Source organism: Microcebus murinus, chromosome 2 (assembly GCF_040939455.1).
Source record: "Microcebus murinus isolate Inina chromosome 2, M.murinus_Inina_mat1.0, whole genome shotgun sequence".
Classification (NCBI taxonomy): Eukaryota; Metazoa; Chordata; class Mammalia; order Primates; family Cheirogaleidae; genus Microcebus; species Microcebus murinus.
The window spans coordinates 92,391,902-92,418,057 of record NC_134105.1 but is presented as its reverse complement, the minus strand read 5'-3'; the positions used below and the strand labels follow the sequence as shown (position 1 = coordinate 92,418,057).

Genomic DNA, 26,156 nt, shown 5'->3' with positions numbered 1-26,156 from the left:
CCCACACCATGGGAATGAATTGACCACAGCCTACCTCCTCCTCACCCCTCCTCAAGACAGAAAAAAAGCAAGAAAATAAAAGTGCGAAAAATAACTGCAACTCTGCAGGAGACAGGGAAACACTTCACTTGCTCAAAACTTCTTCATCTGTGGGTTTCCTCCCGCCAGCCCCACAGGCTGCACCTGGAGACCTCGGGTGGAAAGATCTGTGCAGAGAGGGGCCGCTGCTTGGGGACAAGAGCTCCGGCCCAGGGTTTCTGCCTCCTGCCGGCCCAGCTTCCTCCTCTCCCCCCAACCCCATGAGCCAGTGTCTGCTGGAGCAGTTTAGCGCTCAGCCGGACAATAACATAACAGGTGCTTTTTGTGAGAAATGACAGGCCGAGGCCAGAGCACTGCACCCGCTGGTTTAAGTGAGCAGGAGATGGATCCTCTCACAATCTGCAATGCATGGCAACACCATCCATTTGTCTCCTTTCTGGAAGAGGCAGGCAGGGTCAGGCAGAAGGGAGGTAAATACTCTAAGTCTCAGAGGTTCCCCTCTTGTGCTTCTCACTTCCAGAACACCAAGAAATTTTGCCTTTAAAATCTACATGCTCCTCAGCACCCCTGATCCTTAATAAGCAGGGGCAGAAGGTGGGATGGGGAGGAGGAGAGCACGGGCAAGCCCAGAGGGGGTTGGGGGGAGGGAGGACCGCAGGCAAGCCACTTAACCCCTGTGAATTTCAGTACTGCATGGCGATAATTACTGGTTCCTCTGAGGAATGTAGTATGAGTGAAATGAATTCAATATATATTAAGTACCCAGCATAGTCTCTACAAACTAGTAGATGCTTCATACCTGTTAGTCTCTTTCTCCTCTCTTGACTTTGGCTTTGATCACCAAAATCAGTGGGTTAAAAGAAGTGGAAGAAGCTTCACAATTCTGGCCAGAGTGTGTGTGTTCCATTGGCTCTTCTCACTAGATAAAAACAATGGTTGTCAGTTCCTGAGACTTCCCTAGAGCTGGTTAAAACACAGATTATTGGCCCTGTCCCCTGGTGAGGGTAGGGCCCAATAATTTGTGTTTCTGTTAAGTCCCAAGTGATGCTGATACTCTTGGTCAAGAAACCACACTTGGAGAGCTAATGCAATGAGGAACATTTACAGAATGCTGTCAGATATCCTTGAAGCTACCTAGTTCTCTTAAACCCTCTAAATTTGGGTGAGGCACCTTCTTGCTAAAATTTAGCCATTCAGTGTACCTTGTGGTGCACAGGAAAAGGACAAAGGGTGGTAGTGAATAAGCCACTCCACCAGGGCCAGGACCAGCCCAGCATCCCACGTGGCTTCCATCCTTGGAACCCTTGATGTTACCTAATAGAAGCAAAAAGGCCCTTTCATGATCCTAACTTTTGCTTGACATCCCTGACATTTAATGACTTCTGTTGCACTAGGACATGTTCCAGTCTAGGACAGAGATTCTAATAGGGTCTGACCCAGGGCAGCCTCAGAATCTCCTCTCTTGCCTTATGATACAGATTTAGCATACGTAAGACCCACCTGAGGAGCTTGTCACGAGCAAACATCCGGGCCCCACCTGCAGAGATTCTGATTCAGTAGATCTGAGGTGCAGCTCGGGAATCAAGTCCCCACCTCCCAAAGTGACTCTAGTGCTAGAGATCTTCAGACCAGCCCTGAGGAACATTTATGAGGCTCCACCCTAAAACCATCTCATTACCCGTGGTGACATTCTTGGGGACACCAGAGGCCAAGGTTAAGCAAGAGCCCACTCCTGCCACCAATTCTTTTTACCACCTTCTTAACCAGGCAAGCCCCACAAAGCTGACTTACTCATTAATTCAACAAAGAGTTTGTCAGCCTGGGTTATATACCAGGCATTGTGCTCAGTGCTGGGAATAAAATGGTGAGTTAAATATAGGGTAGGGACTAGGGGGAGGCAAATGAGGAACCTCGGGGCTCTTGGGGGCGTGCATGGCCCGGAGGAGGAGTGCCTCCTCCCCTTCGGACCTGGCATAGCTTTGCCTCGCCCCGGCCCTGGTGAAACAGGCCCTGTCCCCACAGCTGGGTGGGGGTGTTGGAGGAAGCGGCCGGGCGGACGCGTGGGCATCTGCCACGTGAAGAGTTGATCAGTTGCCATGTGAAAAATGATCAATCAGAGGGAGAGAATGTGCAAAGTCGTGGGGGCAGAGGAACCTGTGAGGTTTAAGAAAGCCTGTAAGGCTGAAGCGCAGCGAGGAGAGCTTGGCATGGGGGCGCCGAAGAGTTAGCGCCACTCATGGACGGCCCTGCGGTAAGGCTTTGGGCTTTGTTCCTAGTGCAAGGGGAAGCCACTGGAGGGTTTTGAACACAGGCATGAGGTGACGCATCTTACATTTCGAGAAGAACCCTCCGGCTGCCGCGTGGGGCGGGGCAGGAGGGCAAAGCAGGGCCAGCGAGGAGGCTGCTGTATGCGGGCAGGTAGGCAGGATTCCACCTCGTGTGGCACTGGAGATGGAGAGAGGAGGGTGGACTCCAGATGGAATTTGGAGAAAGAATTAGCAGGGCTTGATGGCACACTAAATGCCAAGGAGAGAGGGTGCAGGTGTTCATGATGACGTCCCATTTCTGGCTTGAGCGACTGGGTGGATGGAAGGGCCCCTTACCGAGTTGGGGGGAAACGAGAGGAGAATGAAAATGGAAGATGAAAAAGTCACCTTTGAGCCCCTGAGAATTTTTAGATTTCTGAGATGGCCACATGGTGGATACATGAGTCTGGCACCTAGACGGGAGGGGCTATCCATCCAGCAGTCGTGAGTGTGGACAGGTGTTTGAACAAGGAGATAAGAGGGCCAGTCCTGAGTCCTGAGGAACTCTGCTGTTTAGAGATGGGGACATGAGGAGGGACCAGCAGAGGAGGCCGGGAAGGGGCAGCTGGAGAGGCGGGAAGAGAACGCAAAGGAAGCGGTCATCTCCGGAACAGGGTGCTCAGCTCCGTGGAGGGCTGGAAAGAGCTCCTTCACGGAGCAGTCTGCCGTGGCAAGACTGAGAGATTCTGGAGTGTGGACAGCAGGAGGTGGGTTGAGACCTCAACCATTAGGGTGCCTGTCCCCAAAGAGATGGTGAAACTAAAGCCAGTGTCATTGTCAGTTCAAGCGTGTACCTTTAGCGGAGACCAAAGCCCTGCCTGCATGGCATCCCCACCCCTCTCCCCGGCACTTGTTTGCAAGAAACACTCCTCCGCTGCCCCAGGAGACCACCCCACTGGGACCGGGGCACCGTCCCTCCTGCGGAGAGCCCCTGCCCCACAGACCCATGAGGGGCAGCGAGCCCTCTCCCCAGGGGAAACCGACAGCTGTTTGACAGCCACGCAGCAGGACAACTTTCGGCAGGAAATGAAGACTGATTCTCATCACTAACTTCATTAATGTGCCATTTACCACCCCCACCCCCGCCCCTGTCTTTAATGAAGATGACAGCGGAAGGCCCGGCTCTGGGGTGAGAAGGTCCTGGGCGCTGGCTCTCATGGACAAGCACCCGTGGGGCAGACTTTCTGACTTCACCAGGCATTGCCTCCATCTCCTCTAGAACTTCTCCAAACTCTGCTCCCCTCCAGCTCCTTTCTGCCCTTCTTGTGCCCCTCTCCTTCTCCGCCCACCTTTTTAAAAGTCATTAGGAAGAGAGCTGCACCTCCCAGTGTGATTCTGACTCATGGATGTCTGCCCAAAAGTAATGGTGCGTGTGAACCACTAAACCTCTTTTCAAGGGAGAGGATGAGAAAAAGTTTGCTAAATAAAACCCTCCGCTTCCCTAAAGATGCTCAGATACAGCAGCGTTTGTCTCCCACTGACGTGCTTCAGTCTCAGCGGGTCCCTAAGCCAACGCAGGCCAGAGGGTCTCAGCCACTGCCTGCCACACCGCGCTCCACACCAGCTGCAGGGGCTCCCTCTGCTCCGTGGGCCGGTCCGAGCTCTGTGTCCACACTGCAGGCCAAGACTGGTCTATACTGAGTTCATTTAAGGAGCTTCATTTATTCATGTCACTGCACAGCCCTAGGACCGAGGAGCACTTGAGAGAAAAAGCAGCATGGAACACAGAACAAATAGAACCGGCCCCAGCACCCAGTGGGAGGCCCAGACTGTCACAACAGACACATCCCGCCCTTCCACCTCGGCCACCCCAGCATTCTTGCTGGAGCCCTGGGAGCCCAGGCCTGAGGAGGAGCAGAGCCAACCCACGTCACCCAGGCCGGGTGCTCACAGCAGGTGTCCTTCTCGGCACCCCAGCGGGGGACACCCACCCCACCCCACAGCTCCTCTCTCCCAGCAGAGTGCTGAGCCAGCCATGGCGACGCAGGGCGGGCAGAGTGTCAGCCTCCCCCCTCCTCTCCTGTGGCAGGGCACCACATCCTGCCTTTGCTTTGGGGCATTTCTGGCATTTGTCCCTCAGCCTTCAGCGCCCAGGGGCAGTGGGAGCACACCCCCAGGTCAGACCAAGGGAGTCAGGGGAGGCGACCAAGAGGAGGTGACAGGACAGCTGGCCTGGAAAGACGAGAGTTGTCCAGAATAGTCAGAGGTACTGAGAGGTTACTTCAGGCGGTGGAAGGAAGAGGACAAAGGCATGGAGGTGGCAAGCTCTCGGGCAGTTTGGGGAGGAGGAGTCGTAGGTGTGGTGGCTAAGCACATGGGCTCTCAAGCCTCAGTTCACATCCCGGCTGTGCCATTTGGTAGCTGTGTGTCCTTGGGCCAGTTGCATAACCTCTCTACACTTCAGTGTCTCCAGGTAAAAAGCAGGAATGATAATAATAGTGCCCATCTCCTGAGGCTTTTGTGAAGTTTATATGGCTTAACACTTATAAGCACTTAGGACAGGATGGCACTTAGTTAACCATCAATAAAAGTCACTAGTTATTATGGCTGCAGTTAGGTTACCCGGGGCAGAACGGTGGCAGATGAGGCCGGCTAGAAAGTGAGGGCCGAGCCCTGAAGAAACCTGAATGCCGTTTGATTCTGCGGATGAGTGATTTTCATGCTGTCTTCTAGAAACTCCAAGGAGGTAGCCTGAGGGGTTGGAGGAAGGAGCTCTCTCTGAGCCACTTTTTATCTGTTGTATCTATTTGGCTTTTGGATGATGTTTCACTTGAAGAAGAGATTTTCCAACTACAAAACAAGTGTGAAATGGGGAGCCATTGAAGAATTCTGAGCAGGAGAGCAACCTCCTGGTTACAGCAAGGAGGAGGGGTAGGGGGTGGCTGGGAGAATCAGACACTTGCAGAGGTCGGGCAGGGATGGTGGGGGCCAGAGCTGAGCAAGGCAAGGGGGAAGAGGGAAGGGGCCTCAGAGTCTGGGGACCCTGGGAAGGGGGCTCAGGGACAGAGGCTGCAAGAGGGCCAGGCATCTGCACTCCCTCTCACTGCCCCTTCTCTGCAAGCTGCTGAGGGCAGAGTCCTCTGAGGGCTCTGCCCCTCCCAGGCAGCAAAATCCCAGCACCTTCAAGGACTTCCCTGACCTCCTCTTGTGTCCCCCATCCTCACTCCTGCTCACTCCAGGGCCACGCCACCACGACTTCCAGGTATCCAGAGCTGGCCCCTGCGAGCTGGCTGGCACCTCCCCACCTCTCAGGACCATTGTGTCTAAAGCCGCCCCTCCTCCCACCATCACCCTTGTGTCACTGGCTCCCTCACCGCCCTCAGATACTATCTTGCTTAGTTTATTTTTGTCTCCCTCCCCTAGAATACAAGCTCCTGGAGAGCTGGGACTTTGTCTGTCTTATCGTTCCTGTCTCTCCAGATTCCCGAACATTGAGTAGGTGCGTGACAAATGAATGGCACATGTGAAAATGGTCTCTGGCGTGGCGTCTGGGTGGAAGGTGACACGGTGGGCTGGGTAGGAAATAGCGCAGAGAGCGCAGGTGTGGAGAGAGTCTGCGATCACCTGCAGAATCAAGGGCAAATTCCCAAGTAAGGGCCACGAGGCAGGCAAGGCTGGGCCCTGGCCCTGCTTCCAGCCTCATCTGGGCTGCTCTCTGCCCCCCATTCCCACCACGCCCTCTAGCCACCGGGAACCTCTCATGCTCCCCGTCACTCCGCGCCCCCTTCCTGTCTTGATGAATGGTAGGTCCTTCTCCCTGGAACCCTCTTGCTTGTTTTTCTCTGCCAGCAAACTCCTTTTACTCACCTTAAATCCATGGCAGAGTTCATTGTTCCTCCTCAACTCTCCTACACCTCTTATCCACACCTCCGTTATTGCACCAGTCAAAACAGTGTTCCTTACTTACGTGCCTTTCTCTCCCCTGCCCCTGCCCTAGGACCGTGAGCTCTTTATAATAGTAGCAATAATCATAACAGCAGCTAATACAAGCTCCTACTCTGTGCCAGGTACTATGCTAAGCACTTTGCACAAAATACCTCGATTAATCTCTGTTACAACCCTGAGAGGTGGGGCCTGTATTTGCCCCATTTTACAGGTTAGGAAACCGAGACTAGGAAAGGTTAAGAAAGTCACACTACTCCTAAGAGTCAGAGCTGGAACTTGGATCCAGGGGCTGCCTGACCCCAAATCCATATTCTTAACCATTCATTCATCAGCCAGAATTTACTGAGCACTTACTATATACCAGGCACTGGGCTAAATATAATAGGTATAATGGTGAATAAATGCAGACCCATCCCTGCCCTCAAAGCCTACATTCTGATGAGAGACACAGACATCCACCATCGAATCCCCAAATCAACGTGAAAGTTACGCTTGTAACCGGTGCTATGAAGAGGAGGTCTGTGTTGCTACCGGGGCAGATACCAGGGGAGGCGGCCCAGCTCCGGGTGTCTGTCTTCCACGACTAACTCTTCTCTGTGCACCAATGTGGAGCCCCAGGTCTACACCGAGGGGTTGCTCGCTGGATGTTTCTTTAACCATCGGAGCCAAATTGGCTTCCACCCCATCTCTCTTGCAGGCCCCCTGCCCCGGGGTAACTTAACAGTACTTCCTGCCCAGTGTTTCTGAGATCCTTTTTAGGTCTCCTGTGGCTTTCCTGAAAGTGCAGCGGCTGCTTCTCTGCTGCTGATGAGAGAGTCAAAGAAGCCACTTAATGATTAAGAGACCAGAAGTGTTCTCTAAGAAATGGGGAAGCATTTTCCTGCTTTGCTCAGCCTGGATTCCCAAGACAGACTCAGAGGCATCGACGCCACTCGTTGCCTCTTTAGGGGGAAGCGTGACTAGCCCTGGAGACGAACAAAACATCTGGGGGCAGTGAGGACTGAAGAAATGAGAGCATTTGGATTTCAAACCAGAATTGCTAGATTCCTGGAGGCAGGCAGTAGACACCAGCTAAGCATCCCAGGGCCGTCTCTGTGGGTGATGGCTGATTTTCCAGTTTGAATCCTTGTTTCTCATGACTGGCAGGGACCTTAAGGATAGATCATCTCATCTAGTACAGCCCCTTCATTTTACAGCCTGACGCCCAGAGATGTGAAATGACTTGCTCAAGGTGTCACAGCTAGTTGGGGGCAGAGGGATTAAGCCCCCGGTCTCCTGACTTGTGATTCACTGCTCTTTCCCGAGCAGCCCACAGATAGGATTGTTTTTCTATGTCTAGGGCTATGTGAGTGCCACAAGGAGAGAGAAGTTCTTTAACAAGTTGCTGCTGATGGGCCACCGGAGAGCCAGCAAGAGCAATGCCATGCAGTGGATGGCCCTTACGAATCTTCCTGCCCAGGGCACCACAGCTGGGGGGATGCTGCTATTACGGGCAGCGAGGACAGGTGGCACCTAAGGACAAATTTCTCCAGGAGTCAACATCCTGACTCCCCCTCCCCTGGCAGCAGGCCCACCTGCTCCAAGCACTAGCTAAGTCTTTTAGCCAGCCCTGCTGAGCTCGGACCCACCCTATCAGCCCCTAGGTGAGGAGTCGAGAGGGCCATGCCGGTTTCTGCTGCTTTCTGGACAGCAGTGACCTCTCCTGCACCAGGGAGCTCATTACCAGTCAGGGGCCCTACGGCAGGCTCTCCTGGCAGCAGGTGAAGATGAAAGCAATAACATGCTGGCTGTTCTGCAGCCCCTGCTCACCCCTGGTTTTATTAAAGTCCAAAGTCTCCAACATCCCTAATGAGGACAAAAGGCTGGTAAGATGTGTGGAATCCGGGGCTGAAACCTCCAGAAAAGGGCAGTGCAGAGAGAGGACGTGGTCAAGGCGGCCACAGGGCCAAGCTGGGGCCTGGCTTTCCAGAGAGGGAGGGCAGCTAGCAGGAGATGCTGACTCTCTGTGTTTGCTTAGCTCCCATCTCTCTATTTACTCAAAATTAACCTATTTATTTTTCTTTATCAAATAAGCCAGTCCTCTGCTGCTCGCATGTGCAGGGGAACAATATCCCCCTCAATCCACCGAGCTAAGAGCTGCCAACTTCCCGTCAAGCCCAATCACCCACAGCAGAAGCCCCAGAGCTGGGCTCTGCACCCGGCCCCTGTTTCCTGTCTGCCTGCAGTTCACAGTGGGGTCTTGGGCCAGCCTGTCTGGGCCCATGGATGGACAGTAGAGTTCATGGCTGTGGCGGGGGGGGGGGGGGGGGGGGGGGACACGCCACACTGCAGGCTCACCACGCATGCTCCCAGCTGCCACAGTCTGTGAACAGGGCAGGGATCCTGCAAAAAGGAGGGGGTCCAGCAGCTCAGTGCTCCCCTGGAGAGAGTCTTGCTTAAGAGCAGTTCACAGAGCCCTGGGTGATCCTCCTATCCCCAGGCAAGTCTCCCGAGTCCACAAACATATCAACTCAGACTCCCTGAAAAGAGACAGCCTGCAAAAGCACAGCTCTGCACCTGCAGGACTGCAGGGGGGAAATGGGGGCAGCAGCCTTCGTTCACTCTCCCTCACAGGGGCCCGAGGAGTTTCCAGAATTCTTCCCAGGGCCCTAACTTGATTATAACATTAATGTGGAGAGTTGCTCTTACAGGGTTCTTTTTGCTAAAATGTAACCATCCCTTTCTGCAGGCATTTGTGCGCTGCTGGACATCCGAGGCACCTGTAGGTGTAAGGCAAGGAAGGTGCCCCGAAAGGCCTCTCATCGGGTGCGAGGGGGGCACAGCTGCAGGGCCAAAGGGGCCCCTGTGACTCCTGTGAGCAGTTCAGGGGCAGGAAGCGCTGCAGGGATGCGGGGGAGAGATGCTCACTGTGGCTGGGCCCTGGGCGAGGGGCCCTGGGGGATGTGATGCAGGCAGGGGAGCATCCAAGCGAAGAGGAGGAGGGAAGGCATTTTAGCTAAAGAGACCAAAGCCATGTGGAGCAGAGGGTTGGGGTAGACAAGTCGAGAGGGAGAGAATCAGTTCGGGAAGTAAGACATGACCCGATTGTTGAGAGTCCCAAATGCAAGCTAAGATCAGCCTTGATTCCAGAAACCAAATAAGGGAAACCGCTGAGGGTTTGAGCCATGGCGTCGATATGGGAAAGTCTGGCACCAAAACACTCACCAGCCATGCAACCTTGAGCAAGTTACTTAACTTCACAAAACATCCATCTTTCTCCTGCATGCAATGGAAAGAGTAAGAGCATCTACCTTGTAGGGCTGGTGTGAAACTCACCAGAGTAATTGAGCACAGTGCTTAGCAGAGTGCCTGGCACACGGTCAGCATGCGGTAGGAGTTGGTTCCTATCACTGTGCTTGGGGAACCTGAAAGGCTCTCTGTAACTCTGAGCAGGATCCGACCTTGAAGGGTTATTAAGGGGAATAAAGGGAGTTGGGGCTTCTCCTTACACCTCAGTGCCTCTGTCAGAAATGGGACATTTAGCCAGATGCACACTGATCAGATCCCTGCCGCAGAATCGGTGCCAGGGCACAGGGCAGTTGCTGTGTGTCCATCTCTTGACCCAGGGACTAGGGGACAAGAGATGCACCCAAGGGAGATGGGTATCCTAGCACCTTCTTTTAACCAGCTATGCCCACTAGACCATCTGTGTGTGGGGACTGAATACTCTCCACAAAGCACAGTGCCCCTGGCAGGCACTGGCAAATATGAATGGGCGAGCAAATGAACAACTGGCCAAAGTGTGGTCCAAGGGACAGAGGAGTGCGGGTCACCATGGCATGCTTCCTAGGTGAGCTGGGGGGGGGCACCGCTCCAAGTGGACTGCAGGAGAACCAGCCTGAGCAAGAGCAAGACCCCGTCTCTACTATAAATAGAAAGAAATTAATTGGCCAAATAATATATATAGAAAAAATTAGTCGGGCATGGTGCCGCATGCCTGTAGTCCCAGCTACTCGGGAGGCTGAGGCAGAAGGATCGCCTGAGCCCAGGAGTTTGAGGTTGCTGTGAGCTAGGCTGACGCCACGGCACTCACTCTAGCCTGGGCAACAAAGCGAGACTTTGTCTCAAAAAAAAAAAACTTCCAGGGATCCTGGCCATGATGATTCTGGGGTCAGGAGAGGCAACAGAGTGCGTGCTCTGTATTGGTTTTATTTTGAAAGACCACTGTATTTAAGGAAAAAGGACAAAGTGATCCAAGGCCTGGCATCAAACATGGGATGGCGAGTGTATGTCTCCCTGGTTGGCAGCATGTCCTGAGTTGGGTGTCAATTCCTTGTGCTTCCAGCCCAAGGCCGGAAGTTAGAGTGCTGGGTATGTTCTGGGAGAGGCAAGGAAACTACTAAGGCAGAGGGATTGACAAAGAATGACTGAGCGGAGGGGCAGAAGAAGAAAAGAACTGCAGATCTGCCAGGAGAGGGGCCGCCTGAGGGCTAGAGCAGCTATCTTGTCCAGGACACTGTCATGACCACATGCCCAGACGGGGTAGGAAGTCAGGGGGTCAGTGACTGAGAAAGGTGAGCTGGAGGAGAACAGGGATGGACCACAAGGGGTTGGGGGTCAGAGGCTACAGCTGAGGGGTGCACACAGCGCAGGGCAGGCCAAAGCAGAATGGCAAGGACTAGGACCAGAATCTGGTTTAAATATCGAGAGGGAATATTGAAGGGGGCCAACTCTACTGAAGAGGCAATATTGTTATCGTTGCCTTTCATACCCAGTTATTCCCAGGGGCCCGTCCCTTGGGCCTTAAATACACAGCACTGCGGCTCTAAGAGCCGTCCCCGGCCCACAGTGCACCCACAGATGCGGCACAGGGAGTGAGGCCCGCGGCCCGCACTTGCTCCTTACCTACTCTCTTGTCTGCTTCTTTGCAGGAGAGCGTGGACTTGGGAGAGATCATGTTCTCCCTCTGCTACCTGCCCACAGCAGGCAGGCTCACCCTCACGGTGATTAAATGCCGGAACCTCAAGGCGATGGACATCACAGGCTATTCAGGTACCTCTCCTACCCCAGCGGCCTGCCAGCAGCCCAGACAGTAGGATTTGGAAGGGTGTTCGAGGAGAAGGGGAAAGAATTGTCAGTAATCTTAGAAGCATCAGCTCTGGAAGCAAACTAGATTCGATTCCAGTTCTGCCACTTCCTCGAGGTTAAATTATTACATGCCTTGGTTTTCTAATCTGCAAAGTGAGAATAAAAAAAGTGGGTTGCTTTCAGGATAAACAAGTTAATCCTTGTAAATGTTTAGAATTGTGGCTGACACATGATAAGCACTCAGTAGGCAGTATCTATTACTATCATTCTTTCTCTTAGAGGAGGGAGAGAGAGAGTAAGAAGTAAACATATAGGAGAAAAAAATTAAGGACAACCTCTCTAGCTCATATGAGGCCTCAGGACTTCCGGAAGGGTTATGTCAAGTTCAAGTGTGTAAATGTTTGTAGGTCCACACAGGCGTGTGGCAGCAGCCCTGAGTACGGGTAGAAGAAGACAATCCGCAGAAAAGCAAAGAGCATTAGTATTTGAGTTTCTGCTGCAGAACCCGCAGCCTCAGCCTCAGCACCCAGAGAGCCACAAGGAGTAGCAGGAGCACAGAAGCACGGTGCTCTCCAGCAACGAGGAAATGCTTACTTGGGGCCAGCTGCAGAGACCTGCAGGGGGGACATGGCGTCAGAGCTTTGAGCCTCTCCCATAATTCTGCAAGTCGTCGTTGGAGAAGGTGTTTGAGTTTGGAAATGACAGAGTTGCAGCTCGAGTCCTGGGAGCCTCCTTCCCCCTTCAGCTCAAACTGCTCTGAGGAGTGAGATGGGCTGAAGCCGCCCAAAGAAAGGCCACATAGAAAAGTCTGGGCTGCACTCGAGTAGCAAATGCAGGAAAAGGCTGGGCTTGTTTCCCCAGACACCTCCCCACCCAGCCCAAAAGGCTGTGCTGATGACTCAGATTATCAACGTCGAACCACTCAGGAGGTGCCTCTGAACTTGGCTGGGAACACGTTGGAGATTTTTCCTCATATTTCCTTTATATTCATTAATTATTCATGTCCTAGAAAACTCCTTAGTAAATAAATCACAGTTGCTGTGAAGAAGCGACGGTTCCGCTAAACACATGTGGGCCCAGATGCAGCCTGGTGCAGTTGGAAGAAGAGGAGGCATCAAGCTTTGCAAACGGAGGTTTCAGGGAAAGGCGGTCAGGAAACCCTGAAGTCATATATAGTCATGGAAGCTTTGGATCCCTCAGAGCCTATGCTCCAGCCTGCAGCCAGCTCCCTGCAGTGCTCCTGCCTTCCAGGCCAAGACCCCACCCCCGGATAGCGCCCACCCTCACGCTTCTCCCTCCACCGAAGGCTCCAGCACACGGCAAGACGCGGGGGAGAGATTAACGGACCTCTGCTGACCTGGGAAAAAGCTCGTAGGCAGCAGCAAGTCAGCTTCCCCCAAACACAGCCAATGCAGATTTCATTTTAATACCAAAATAAGTGCGTGCCGGGGACAGAAACTCACTGAGGACTCTGGAGGCTGCTGAGGGAAATAGGATTTTGCTGCCTAAGTCCCCACACCATCTTCTGTGGCGTAATTAAATTGATGCGCTAGGGAGGGGGTGCATGGCGAAGCCACTGAGGTCATCGAAAAGGCTGTTCCAAACTCGAGGGTTCAGGGTGAGAGTTTTATTCACGCTGAGTTCTAACCTCCCTCTCACAATGTCCCCCCCTTTTCTACCTGGATCTAGAAGCTGGAATTAAATCTCAGCTCGACTCTGAAGAGTCAGGGGTCCTCTGTTTGTCATAGTTTCTGTCTGTTCTGTTCACTGCAAGTGTCTGGAACAGTGCATGAAACATGATGAACGTTCAAAAATATGTATTGAATGAATGAATTTATTTACTTATGATTTATTTATAGCACGAGGAGCCCGACCTGAGGATGGTGCAGTACAGGCGTACATGCCAGGGGCCCCTCAAACGAGGTCTCCTGCTCTTGAGGATAAGTTTGAGGTTGCCTTCAGCCCAGACTGGTTTGACGTTAGACTAAACTGGAGAGTGACTAGAGCTTGTTAATTGCCAGTTCTTGAATTGTATGGCACTGACCTCTAAAACCAAGGATCTGCCTATTCTCCTTCATCTAAACTAGCCCTGGATCAATTCTCTAAGCCTATCTGCTGGAACTAAAAATAGTATGAAATAATAATAAGGACCAAGTATGCTGCAAAGGGGCGCTGAGTAAATCCACTCATCCCTACCACGTCTGCTCTGTCCTGCTCTGAGTCTAGTGGTCAAAAATGTGAGCTTTGGAGTCAGACAAACATGGGTTCAAATCTTAGGCACATTCCCTAATCTCTGTAACCCCCAGTTCCCCTATCTATGAAATGGAGAGGATGACGATAAATATTTTATAGGGCTGATGTGGAGTTTAAATCACATAATGTATATAAATCTCTGAACACAGTGCCTGGCACATACTAAATGCTGGATTTTGATGGCTCCCATGACAATGAGGCTGAAATACACAGCTGGTCTTTGTGTCCCCTCCCTCAGCTGCACAGAGCATCACAGGCTGAGAGGAAAGGACTTCCAAGATCATCTGGGGCCAGCATTCCACTAGACAGGGTTCTCTTTTGCCCCAGAGAACCTTAGCGAACAGTCTATCTGCTCAGCCTCAGGAATGCTGCTGAGAGTGTTGGCTCCTGCGAGGGAAATATGTCCACTGAATTGTACAAATTGGATATGCCTCGTAGGGGTGAACAGAGTTGGGGAACGGTGCTAAGGCATTTGCTCAGTGGCCCACGGGACCAGTGGCTCTGCCTGTACTTTTCCAAGCCTCGTGACGTGGAAACTTGCTCTGATGTGGGAACATACGGAAATTGGTAGAGCAGGGGACCAAGGTGGCACTTGAGCAACCTCAAGCCTGAGGACACGTTCCAAGGCCGTGTGCACCCTAACACAGTGCAAAGCTGCCACGTTACGGGTCTGGGGCTAGAAAATGGAGCCAGTGGAAAGCTGCCTTGTGCCTTCTCAAAACTTGTCCTTCCTTTTCACCGCACATCCCCTGAGGGAGAGCTCCTTCAAGTGGGTAGTCAGAGGTGGCAGGTTGATTGAACACCTCATGGTCTCCCCATAAACTCACGTGTCCCCGTGGTTAAGGCATAGCTGTCACTGTCACATTGATTAGTCAGCGGCTCGTTTAGATGCCTACGGAAAGGCCTTTAAGGCTTGGAGTTTCCGATCGGATGTTGCAGTTCTCTCTAGTTCCCACCGTAGGTGTGTGCCTCATCTGCCACCTGAACGATGCCAGGGAGTATGAGGGCCTGGCATGCGCTTGATGCCCGGGAGACAGAGCCACACGCCTGTGACTCACAGAGCCAGGGGAGCGGCTGCTTTGGCCCACACTTCCTGACAGATCCACAGGAGCCCTGGCTTCTTGGCAAAAGGGTGTCGCAGCACATCAGCGTCTCAAAAGCTATTATTACCTGTGAGTTGCCCTCCTGTTTCTTGAGCTGTGCGGCATAAATAACAATTATGATGGTGACCAAGACACCTGTGCTACGAGATACAATAGGTGTCACTTCACTTGGATGAGTGGAAAATTTCAGGGTAGAAAAATGACCATGAAATACCCATTCAGAAAACTAAAAGACGAAACAAGGATGGAAGTTCAATAAAAAGACATCTCTTTGCAGGATGGAGAGAATCCAAGATCCCACTGAGTAAGGAAATGTCAACCAGCTGCCCTGAGTGTCAGGAGATGGCCTCCCTCACGCCCCGGCCACAGCCCCCTTCTCCTCCACTGCTCACAGTGGGCAAGAAACGGCTTCCAGGGAAGCAGAGAGCGGGGCCACTTACCCCTCCTTGATGCCAAATGAAAATGAGATTATTGGGACATTGGGACCCCAAATCGTGTTGTCAGTTGGGGAGGACATGAACAACATTGTTCAGTGATTGTCACTGTTCATTTCACTCTGACACGTTGCTACTCCTCGGGCATCATTGAGTTCTATTTTTAACCCCCTTATCCTTTGGTTAATAATGGTGGCAAAAAAACAAAAAACAAAACAAAAGAGAAAAGGACTTTGTGTAGGTGAGAGAAATAGAGTGTCATTGTTCAGCTGCACCACACTTTGGAGCCGGCCGGCCACGGCAAGGCTGAGATTCAGGGCTGAGAATGGCACACCCACGGGCAGGTGCCATGTCAGGTTTGGGGCCAGCTTCTCCATTAGCGAAAGTCCATTAAGCGCTCTCCCAAGAACACCGAGGTAGCTAAAGACTGTGTTTATTAAGCACACAGTGTCCTCAGAGACAGGTGTGCTACATAGATCCAAGGTGGTTTAATTATTTTAACAACCCACTGATACCATCTGATGAGCAGCAGGCGGCCTAGGGCTTCAGTCCCTTGCCGAAAATGCTGTTCGAGAACATCTGTTTGACACATTTCCTTCCCTTCCCATGCCCTCATTGGCGCAGATCCTTATGTCAAAGTGTCCCTGCTCTGTGACGGGCGGAGGCTGAAGAAGAAGAAGACAACCATAAAGAAGAACACTCTCAACCCTGTCTACAACGAGGCCATCATCTTCGACATTCCCCCGGAAAACATGGATCAAGTCAGCCTGCTCATCTCGGTGATGGACTATGATCGGTAGGTGCGCATCCCAGAGGGTCGTGAGCCCATCCCTCACCCCACTCCAGTGCAGCGCAGGGCCCCATGGCCTCAGACCTTGCGTTCAGGGCTCAGGCGCCCATTGGCCTCCAACCTGGCTCCACCCAAGAAGAGCTCAGGTGTTTGAGGAAGAGCATGGATTCTGCCTTCACAAAGGGCTCAAGCTTCTCCTCCCAGTTGGCCTATGTCCATCAGGGGCAGCTCCACCCACCACTTTTCCTAAACTCACCCCCAAGTATTCCCATTCTTCCATCTGGCACTGAGTCCTGTCATCTGTCCTTGAAATGCCTCTTTGTCCTGTCTATTGCTGCTGCTGCTCCCACTCTTACTCTGGATGGCTGTGCAGCCACTTAGCTGACCCCTGCCTCCATCACTTCCTAAGGACACCCCTCCCTAAACAACTACTGTTTTCCTCTACCTGCTTTTCTCAAGAACCATCAATAGCTCCCATTGTCCAGGATTTTCCCCTAGACTCTCAAGGGTTTCCATTATCTGGCCCCAGCACATCCATCCAACCTACTTCCTCAGATATATTTTTGCTCTTCTGCTTATCCTGCTCTTCCATCAAGGCTGGCCCAGAAACATTTTTCAACTACTCTAGCCCCGGTGACTCCATCCTCCAGTTGTCACTTTAGCTAAAAGGAATAGAAACCATGCAAAAAAGCCTCGGTGCAGGATTTTTAGCACAAGTTCTCGGGCATAGTAGTAGGTGCTTGATGAACATATTGAGTAATGATTGATGGTCTTGCTGAGTGAATAAATCACATGCCAGCCTCTGGTGGTATCGAGACATGGTGCTCAGAGCAGGCTGATTTATTTGCAAATGCTGGTGTCTCAAGCGAGGTTGTAATGTGCTGGCCGAGTCAAATAAGGGAAGAGACTTAAACTCTCACACTTCCCAAACTCAGGCCATTTGCCCACCATTTCCTAAGAGCCCAAAGAAGTTTACAACCTCATCTATCTGTGCCCAGCATCCACCAAGGAGGCTGGGCGAAGTTTCACTGCCACTGGCATCAAGGCCTGCCCAGCATCTGTTCTCAGAGCTCAGAGTTCTGAGTTAGACCCACTGGGCACAGTCTCGCCCCCGGGACCTCCCTTTCCGAGAGCATGTCTGGGAGTCGACACGGGGACCTTTCTTTCTCCTGCAGAGTGGGCCACAATGAGATCATAGGAGTCTGTCGTGTGGGGATCAACGCCGAAGGCCTGGGCAGGGACCACTGGAATGAGATGCTGGCGTACCCACGGAAGCCCATTGCACACTGGCACTCCCTGGTGGAGGTAAAGAAATCCTTCAAAGAGGTGGGTGAGGTCGCCTGGCCCTCGGCATGTTTGCTGCATGGCAGTGTGGGCTGGAGAATGGCAGTCGGCTGCTAAAGACCCTCAGCCCCTCGTGGGAAGGTGGGCATGGCCACATGCTTCTCGCCGGTGTGTAACAGGCCGGAAGGAAGTGGAGGAAGGAGGTGGAGGCTGCTTGACAAAAATCCCCTGAGTTGGGCATTTTGAAAGCAACACGGAGTTCTTAATGGAAAATAAGAACTTTGAAGAAGCCTTCCTGGCAGACCACTGTGCCAGGCCTGAAATGCTTTTGCAAAGGCCCTGGCCAAATCAGTCCTTTAGGAGAAAGCCCCAAGGGGGTGAGATCAGAGCTTGGCAAGAAATCTAGCCCTGTTGGAACAGTAAGTTCCCTGAGGCTCAAGCCAGGCCGTCACTTGGCAGTTTTCACTGCTTGGATAGAGATCGCCAAAGAGCAAATTCCTCCTCTTATGAACGTTGGTTCTCACCATTGTTGGGAGTGGACTCAGGCTGCCATGCTTTCTGGCTAACGGCGTGGGGCTGGACTGGGGCCGGATTCTACCAGAAACGTAACGGAGAGAACACTGGGCTGGGAGTCCTGAGACTTGGGCTGCAATCTTGGCCCATGCTGACTTGCTATATGATCTTGACCCTGTCACTTCTCTCTCAACTGCAAAGACATGTTTCTTAGACGGATATTCACAGTCTGCCCCACCCTCCACTGAACCCCACCAATTTAAAATTCTGTGATCTGTCACCTCCGTGGTCCCCTGCCCTGCTTTTGCTCAAATGGGTTGGGGTGTAGGGTGACCAGGAAAGACTTAAGCCTGATTTTCAATGTCTTGCTCCCTAGTCCATATCCTAGAAAGCAGGGTGATCATTCCCTCATCTTAACAGGCTTCAAACCCAGCAAGTCTAGAAAGCTGGAGCATCTACTAACACAAAAATAAGGCTCTATCCCTTCTACCACATGGCCCCTCAGCTTAAAGTCAGAGTCCCCTTGAAAACAGAGCAGTCCCCTCCCCCACTCTGTGGTGCAGCAAGGTCAGGGCGGCAAACCTGGAGCACCTGCCGGACCCTTTTCCTTCTCAGGGTGGACAAGCCCATTTCCACTGTCTCCAGCAGTGTGAGGAGCCTCCAGAGAGAAGGAGGGCTGAGGGGACAGAGACCTCCGAGAGCCAGGCTGATGGACTGACCACCCCAGGGAGGCATGTGCTTTGCGAAGCTCCTGCCCTGTGGCCTTTGAAGCAGCATCAAGGAGTGAAAAGATGCAAAGTTCCTGTCAGCTGAGGCCTCATGTTTCCTGTGGTTGCCTTGATTTTACCACAGTTGTAGAGCTTTAATGAGGGAAACTGGTCCCTTAGCTCTCCGGCTTCCCCCGGGGAGCCCCGACCCCCCTTCTGCAGAGTGTGGGTGAGGCACCCCCCACCAGCACCCCCACACACACCTATTCAGGAGGCTGCTGCCGGGCAGGACTCGGACGCAGGACAACCTGGAGGCAGCGCTGAATGCTACATTGACTCAGCCCGAGGAGGGGTCGTGACAGCGCCCTGCTTTTTTTTTAATCATTCGAGATATTTAAGAATAGAATAAGTATGCTAAACTGTTTAGGAGGGTGTAGGGGCAGGGCATGGAATGAGAGCTAAGGGGCCCCTAGAGGGCAGTGAGGCCTCGGGCAACTCACTGCCCCACTCTGGACTTTGGTTTCCTCCTTGGTAGAATGAGGGGTCGGCCCCTCCCACCTCTGCTCCTCTAGGAAACTCTGACCCTCAGTGGTGACCTGTGAGCCCACATCTTGCACGGTGACTGCCTTTCTGATCTTAAACCTGCAGCAACCCATCGCTGTGGGCAGGCTGGGCCTGCCCGTGGAAAATGGGAAGTAACCGAGAGAACAGCGGCAGCAGCTGGGGGCGGGTGCAGGTACCACACGGGGGCCGGGACTTGGCCCAGAATCCCTCTCCTTCGTGATGAATACAACCTAATTAAGCCAAATAATTGATTCCAAGTCGCTGTTTCTTTGAGAATTCTGGCTCACTAGTCCAGACTACAAAAGAAAGATAAAGTAGAATTGAGCCCTTGAAAATGAATATTTGATGAGACAGTAAAGGGAAAGTAACAGTATATGGAAAACGAAAAGAGAATAAATTGATGTCCTTTGGGTTTTCTTTTTTCTTGACCTTGCACACTGAGCTCCTAAGACCACCCCTCCCCAACTTGCTGTCCCCCCTTTTCTGCTCAGCTGATCATTTCTCCCTATGAAGAAGCAGAAAATGACATTCGTCTTGGCAACTTAGGATTTCAACCATTTGCTTAACATTAGTCCTGACACTTTTAGCACCCACCATTTAAATATTTTTATAAAAATGCATCTAAAAACCCACCAGGCTAATGTTAAGTAAACACTCTGTGTTCGTGCGATGTATTGTACTTGAATATACATCCTCCCGATCATACTTGGGGCTCACAGCCTGTCTCCTTTTCATTCCTGTTGTGGACATTGAATAAGAGCCTTGTTCCTGAAACTTGTATCTCCCGTCTGTATCATACGCAAAGAAATCTTTTCCAGCTCCCAGGAAAATACACGGAATCATATCTGTAAAGAACTCGGTATTTATCTTGCACCCTTCTTAGAGGAGTTTCAAGGGCTGTGATCATTTCTTTTTTATTCATAAGAACAGAGGACATACCATGCTTGCTTGCTTGCTTGGGGTTTAAAATATGGTGCAGGGGAAGAAATCAACTGAAAAGGTATCTTTCCTTTCTGGGATTTTTTTTCATGAATAAAACTGTATTGAGCCATCACAAGCACCCTTCCCCAGCTGCGGCGCCAGGCCCCTTTCCTCTCAGCACTCCTGCCAGGGCCGCGTGTCATTGTTGGCACCACACACAGGGCCCAGGTTGACCAGCGCTCTTCTCTAAGGCATCTGATTACAGAGGGCCAAGTTCAGATCATCTGCCAGAGATTTTAGATCTCTGCTGGAACATGACCCATTTCAGAACAATAAAAGACCTTACTGGAACACAGCCATCCCAGAACAATCATCTTCCTGCAGGCTGGGGACAGGTTCTCTGCTATTTTAGAGCTACCGTAAGCCTCCCGGAATCATTTACCTTCCCATTGTTCATGAACCCCACCTCGTCCCTTTGTTCATCTTCATAGGAAAAATCAGGGACTAGCAGGGGAGCCAGTGTTCCTTCTTCATTTGTTCCCGATAAACAATTATGCTCCCTGCAACTACTCTTTGGGCTGTTATGTAAAGGGAAAAAAGGTACTCTGTGTAGCCATTTCATGTTTTCTCCTCTGACCTGGCCTATCAATCAGGTTGTTTAAGTGGCATGCTAACCCAGGGAGGAAGCCAGTAATTACAACGTACCTTCCACCAACATTAAAAGTTATAATGGAAAAAGTAGAACTCCGAAAATGAAGGTCTGTTAAATGAAAGCATTAGTAATCATCTCATGTCACCTTCTGGTTAAGAAACACTGGAGTCAGAAGCCACAGTGGGCTCAACAATCAGGCATTTATTTATCTAAAATATTTCACCAGGGAAACCCTCGGTTGTGATTTCACTCACGCGGACGCTGCAAGCAGAGAGACTGCCACCCGGAGTTAGGAGTAAGTACCTGGTGTGGTCCCCAAGAGGTTAGGGTTCTTATTACACTTTGTGTCTCCTCCTACTGTGTCCAAATGCTAAGATAGCAGCAGGATGAAGTGGAAAGATCACAGAGTCAGAAGACCTGGTTTCGGGTCCTGGCTCTGCTCCTAACTAGCTGTATATTGACTTCTCTGTGTCTCTGTTTTCCTATTTGCATCTTCCTAGGAAGATGCAAGGAGGGCTAGACTGGATGGTCTCCCAAGCCTGCCGTGCTAAGATTGCTCAGATCTAGGTAATGGTGGTCATCAATACCCAACTATCCAGGCTTTGCTTAGTTGGCCTGCACAGGGGTTATAAAGAGCCCGTGAAGAATTGGGCCCAGAGAAGGGTAACAGAAGCTTTCCTTAAAATTGGGAGCATTAAGGTCATTCAGTAGGTCTGGGTTGCTCATTAACCGTATGGGTTTTCCATCTATTCCATAGGTGAAGCTGGATGACAAATGGCCTTAGGTGGCTCAGCCTATGGCTGAGCTATATGCCTTAGGTGGCTCAGCCCTGTCTAGAAATAGCTGTGTTGAGAAGGGAACCACATACTCCCCCACCCCACCCCCTTACATGCACAAGTCTATAGTTGCAGCTTCTACTCAGCCCCATCTCTCCACAGTGGGGACCCTCCATGCTCATAAGAAGCAGAATAGGCTGCACTTCAGGTTCAGGAAGGTCATCTTGACCACCTGCCTAACCTGTCTCTCTGGAGCACTGTCCTGCAGGCACCTATGAGAATACCGAGTCTCCTCAGCCCACGCGAGGCTAGCGCGAGCAGTGGACGCTGACTCACTTTGAAGTTATGCAGCTTCCAGACAGGTCAAGAACATTCACGGGCCCAGATCCTTGCCCAGGAAACATTGCTGTACCTAAGACTGATTTTGCATTTAAAGAAGAGTTGAATGGCTCGAGTGCATCATCTTCAGCCCTCTCCTTCACTCCATGCTCCTCATTGCATCACCCGCTTTCACAGAAGGGTTGGAGTCTGGCTGAGAGGAGGCAATCTGTGAGGAGAGCTGGGGAGGAGGAGGAGTTGGAGAAGCCCAAAGGGTCTCCTCACACCTCCTACCTCTTCACAAGTGGGGTGCAAATGCCCATAGAAAGAATTTAGACCAAAGAAGAAAGCCCGAAGCTAAAGCAATATCAGGGTGTTAGCTGTACTAACAGCTCCCAGACAAATTGCTAATAATTCATGATCGTGGGCTCTTGGCAGTAAGGACATACTCTGCAGACTGCCTCTTTCGCTGCTAACGTAATACAATTTTCAGTGTGAAAAATGGCTAAAGCACTCAGAAATGGTCCAGTCATAGCTCTTCATTAAAACACACACAGAGACACACAACACACACACATACACATACACACAACAAAGCAAGCTTTAATTATCTCTGCAGTAGGTCTTTTTGAAAATCAGGTATTCCAAACTAGAAGCTCTAAGCTGTTTTCCTTGGTTTTGCATGGCTGACAGCAAAATTCGAGAAAGCTTATGAGAAGCTGGGGAAAGTGAAATCAGTGCATGGGCCAGTTAAGTTTTGCAAGTTGAAATGTAAATTCCCTTGGCGATCAATGACCGGATTTTTCTCCTCCTCGCAGTGGCAGGGCCGAGCTGCCAGCTTTGACAGTGAGAGCTCCTGTCCGTCTCCGAAACCACCTCCGACACCATGAGCTGCACAGCCAAGCAACGCAAACGGGACTCAGCAATGCTCTTTTCACACTTGTTCAACCGTCTAAACACAGTGTCGTGCAGTCGCGGCGGCAGCTGCGGCCGTCTGTCACTCAGAGTCTTACCTGCTCCTGCGCAGGTCAAGGCTGAAACGCTTGTCGTGTGGTCAGATCTGTCTTAGTCTTTTCTGTCTCCCAAGGTGATGTTTTTGTGGTTTTCACTTTTTATGGGTCTGCAGTCAAGAAAAGAAGGGGAAAAAAAAAAGAAAAACAATAGGAAAAATCAAAGGGTGAGAGCCCAGAAGCTGGATCTATAAAATATGATGTAAAATAGCAGTAGAGGTGGATTTTCAGGAGAGGTGGATTGAGTTTCTGAAATTTTGTGTTTCCACCAAGCTCTGCAACCCTGGAGAAGGAGGAGGTGGGGTGGAGCTGTGGCTGCATTTTCAGTGCCCTACAGAGCGGCACAAATCAATCCTGGAGCCTTTAGGGGCCTGATTATTATTCTTTGAAGCTCTTCACTGGTGGGACATAAACTAAGATGGGACTCCTGGTCCCGTGTTGAAATCACGAGACCTCTGAGGTGTTCGTGAGCCTTCAGCTGGTGTGCAGGGTTGCCCTTGGCTTTCTTCGTGAATCGAAAACGTCCTGATTCCTCGTGGGAACTTAGTCACTTTCTGTAGGAACGGTTCTGCTGAAACTAAACATGCCATATGTTTTCTGACGCACCACAGTTAATGATCACATTTGTTTGAAAACAGAATCTTTGTTCTCAAAAATAACCTTCATTGTAAAGAAAGAGAGGCACATATGTTCTGGAATGATTTCTGTGTTATACATAGCTTTATAATTCCATGAAGTATCAAGCAGCTTTTTAAAATGCCTAAACAGATCAAAGAAAAACCTAGATAAAAATGTTCTTTTCTGAATGGGGAATTTTGAAATCCAAGTAGCAGTCTGAGTCCATCTTTCTATGAAGAGTATCTGCTTGATTGAAACTAAGTCAGCGTAAGCCTATTTCAGCCCCATTGACTCTGGGACAATATTTATCTTAAACTTTAGTTCTATAAATTACTAAGTACTTCAGTGTTGTTTGTTTCAGTGGTTGTGAGGGTTTTTTGTTTCCTTTAGATCTCTACCTTAGGCCAAGCTCAGTTAGGGGAAAAAAACATTTGAACTGCTCTGTATTGTAATAGCACATTTCTGTTAATAGTGGCCTTCCCACCACCCCCTCAGACAGGGTGATCTGCTCAGTCTCGGTCTGTACAGCCCTGGTAGGCACACGGAGGGGAGTTTCTACTTCAGCTTGTGACTACAATGCCAGTTTCCAGCTGTGTGTATGACTTGCAAGAGGCAAGTCTGCTAGAGAACCCCTTCTTTCAACAACAGAAGGTCAAGAACATAAAAACTATTCACACACCTTGTGTCTTATTCTTGATATTTGTCACATGCTGTAGAAGCAGCAACAATAAATAAATAAAACAACCCTCATTTTAAGCCAAGTTACCAGGTTTCTTTGCTGATATAACTTGGGGTAATGTCTTCTAGCACTAAAAATGACCAGATTGGGCATGAGCTAACAGGATATTGTGGCAAAAGAAGTTTTCAACTTATAAAAGTAAATGTGGATAAATCTAAATTCCACCCTGTACTGAGCCTCAGGCTAGGGACTAATGTATAAAGATCACTTTCTACCCCAAATGTCTTGTGATTGACGGGCCTTCCTAGTCAGGCACCCCTGCATTTGGATGTTCTCTTTTTTTTTTTTTTTTTTTTTTTGAGACAGAGTCTCACTCTGTCACCCAGGCTAGAGTGCAGTGGTGTCAGCCTAGCTCAAGCAACCTCAAACTGCTGGGCTCAAGTGATCCTCCTCCCTCAGCCTCCAGAGTAGCTGGGACTACAGGCGTGCGCCACCACGCCTGGCTAATTTTTCTCTTTTTAGTAGAGACGGGGTCTTGCTCTTGCTCAGGCTGGTCTCAAACTCCTGACCTAAGGTGATCCTCCTGCCTGGGCCTCCCAGAGTGCATGAGTCACCGAGTCCATCCTGGATGTTCTCTAGAGAGTAAAAAAAAAAACACCTAAGGTCATGACAAGACTTTCAGAAGATGACAAACTTCATTATGTTTCTCAATGCTTGACTGACCCCATCAAGATGGCCATCTCGGCTAGTGAGCAGAAGCTGGGGTGTTGCAGCAAACAAGAGGACAATTGAGTTTCCTGGGTCACAAGGAGCCCAGAAATTAGTGTGAGAAGGTCCTTCTAGAAGTGAACTCAAAATCCTTGTCCAGCTATCATCTTTAAACCCTTAGGTAGTGAGGATACCCATTCTAAACTAGGGGCGTGTGGTCAGTTTGAATCATGGACTAGTGTTGCTCGTCTGAGAGATTCCTCTTAGAACCAAGAAGCTATCTCACGTGAGTGAACATCCCAAAAGTTTCAGAATTTCATTTCCTGAACTGATTATGGCTAGCCCTGACACCACTCTAACCAACCGCTCCCACTCCTGCTCCAGCAATCTCGGTAAATTCCTACAGGCTTGGGATCCCACCCCAAGGAAGCTTTTAGTTCCTGGAGCCTCACACCCTTAGGAGAGATTGGTCTCAACCCAAATCATGAATGAAACCTGAACATCAGCCAATGTCATTATCTAGCCCAGTATTTCTCCCTCGCAGATGAAAATAAAATGAATTACCAAGTTGATTCATTTGGCTTCCTTTGGAGTGCAAAACCTCCTGGGTTGCTGTGAGCTTTGCTGAAGTTGCAATAACCAGAGCCGTTTGCACATAGATTTTTTTTAACCCCACAAAGTTCCTTTCTCCTTTATTTAACAGTAGTTCTGGGCTGAAAGATGCCCCCCTCTCCTTCTGCGCTTACCCAGGATGTTAATTAATTGCATCGTCACTTAAAAAATTATGTTGTTAATTACTGCCTTGTGTCTTCCCACCCCTGTCACAGCCTGGAGTTTTTATTCAATTAAATCTCTGTCTCTTGCCCATTTCTCCTGTCATTTTATGTTCCTGAGGTTTAGCAGTCAGCACACACACATGACAAGGCAAAGCTTTTATTTTTTTTTTTTTTTGAGACAGAGTCTCGCTTTTGTTGCCCAGGCTAGAGTGAGTGCCGTGGCGTCAGCCTAGCTCACAGCAACCTCAAACTCCTGGGCTCGAGCGATCCTTCTGCCTCAGCCTCCCTGGTAGCTGGGACTACAGGCATGTGCCACCATGCCCGGCTAATTTTTTATATATATATCAGTTGGCCAATTGATTTCTTTCTATTTATAGTAGAGACGGGGTCTCGCTCTTGCTCAGGCTGGTTTTGAACTCCTGACCTTGAGCAATCCGCCCGCCTCGGCCTCCCAAGAGCTAGGATTACAGGCGTGAGCCACAGCGCCCGGCCCAAAGCTTTTATTTTTAATCTTTGCTTCACTAGATAACCACTTCCCTTCTCTCAGAGGTAAATGGAAGGGCTTGTTTGGTTTTTGTCCTGCCCAGGGAATACCTGCGCGCTCCGACAGGCTGGAATCCACCTGTGCTCGTCAGGATTACAGCTCCCAGCGCCTGCGGTGCGCGGTGCGCGGGCTCGGCTGTTTCCTCAGCTGCTCAGCTCGGCGAGCAGCCCCTGCAGGTGCGGAGGCCACTCCAGGGAAGTGGGTCACAC

The 26,156-nt window shown here is 50.7% G+C and overlaps 1 protein-coding gene across 3 annotated transcripts in view; it reads left to right on the top strand.

Moving 5' to 3' along the window:
• The window catches only part of SYT6 (synaptotagmin 6), a 62,536-nt gene extending 36,629 nt beyond the window's left edge, over positions 1 to 25,907 (top strand). For 2 of the 3 annotated variants that reach the window (XM_012778415.3, XM_012778419.2), the window contains exons 4-7: positions 11,141 to 11,261; positions 15,712 to 15,883; positions 17,053 to 17,203; positions 22,431 to 25,907. In XM_012778415.3, coding sequence (XP_012633869.1) covers positions 11,141 to 11,261; positions 15,712 to 15,883; positions 17,053 to 17,203; positions 22,431 to 22,502 — 516 coding nt within the window. In that variant the 3' untranslated portion in view covers positions 22,503 to 25,907. Of the gene's footprint in view, positions 1 to 11,140; positions 11,262 to 15,711; positions 15,884 to 17,052; positions 17,204 to 20,744; positions 20,814 to 22,430 lie in introns of all 3 variants that reach the window. The other variant, XR_001157443.3, reaches the window with a different exon arrangement.
• Positions 25,908 to 26,156: the final 249 nt, after the last annotated feature.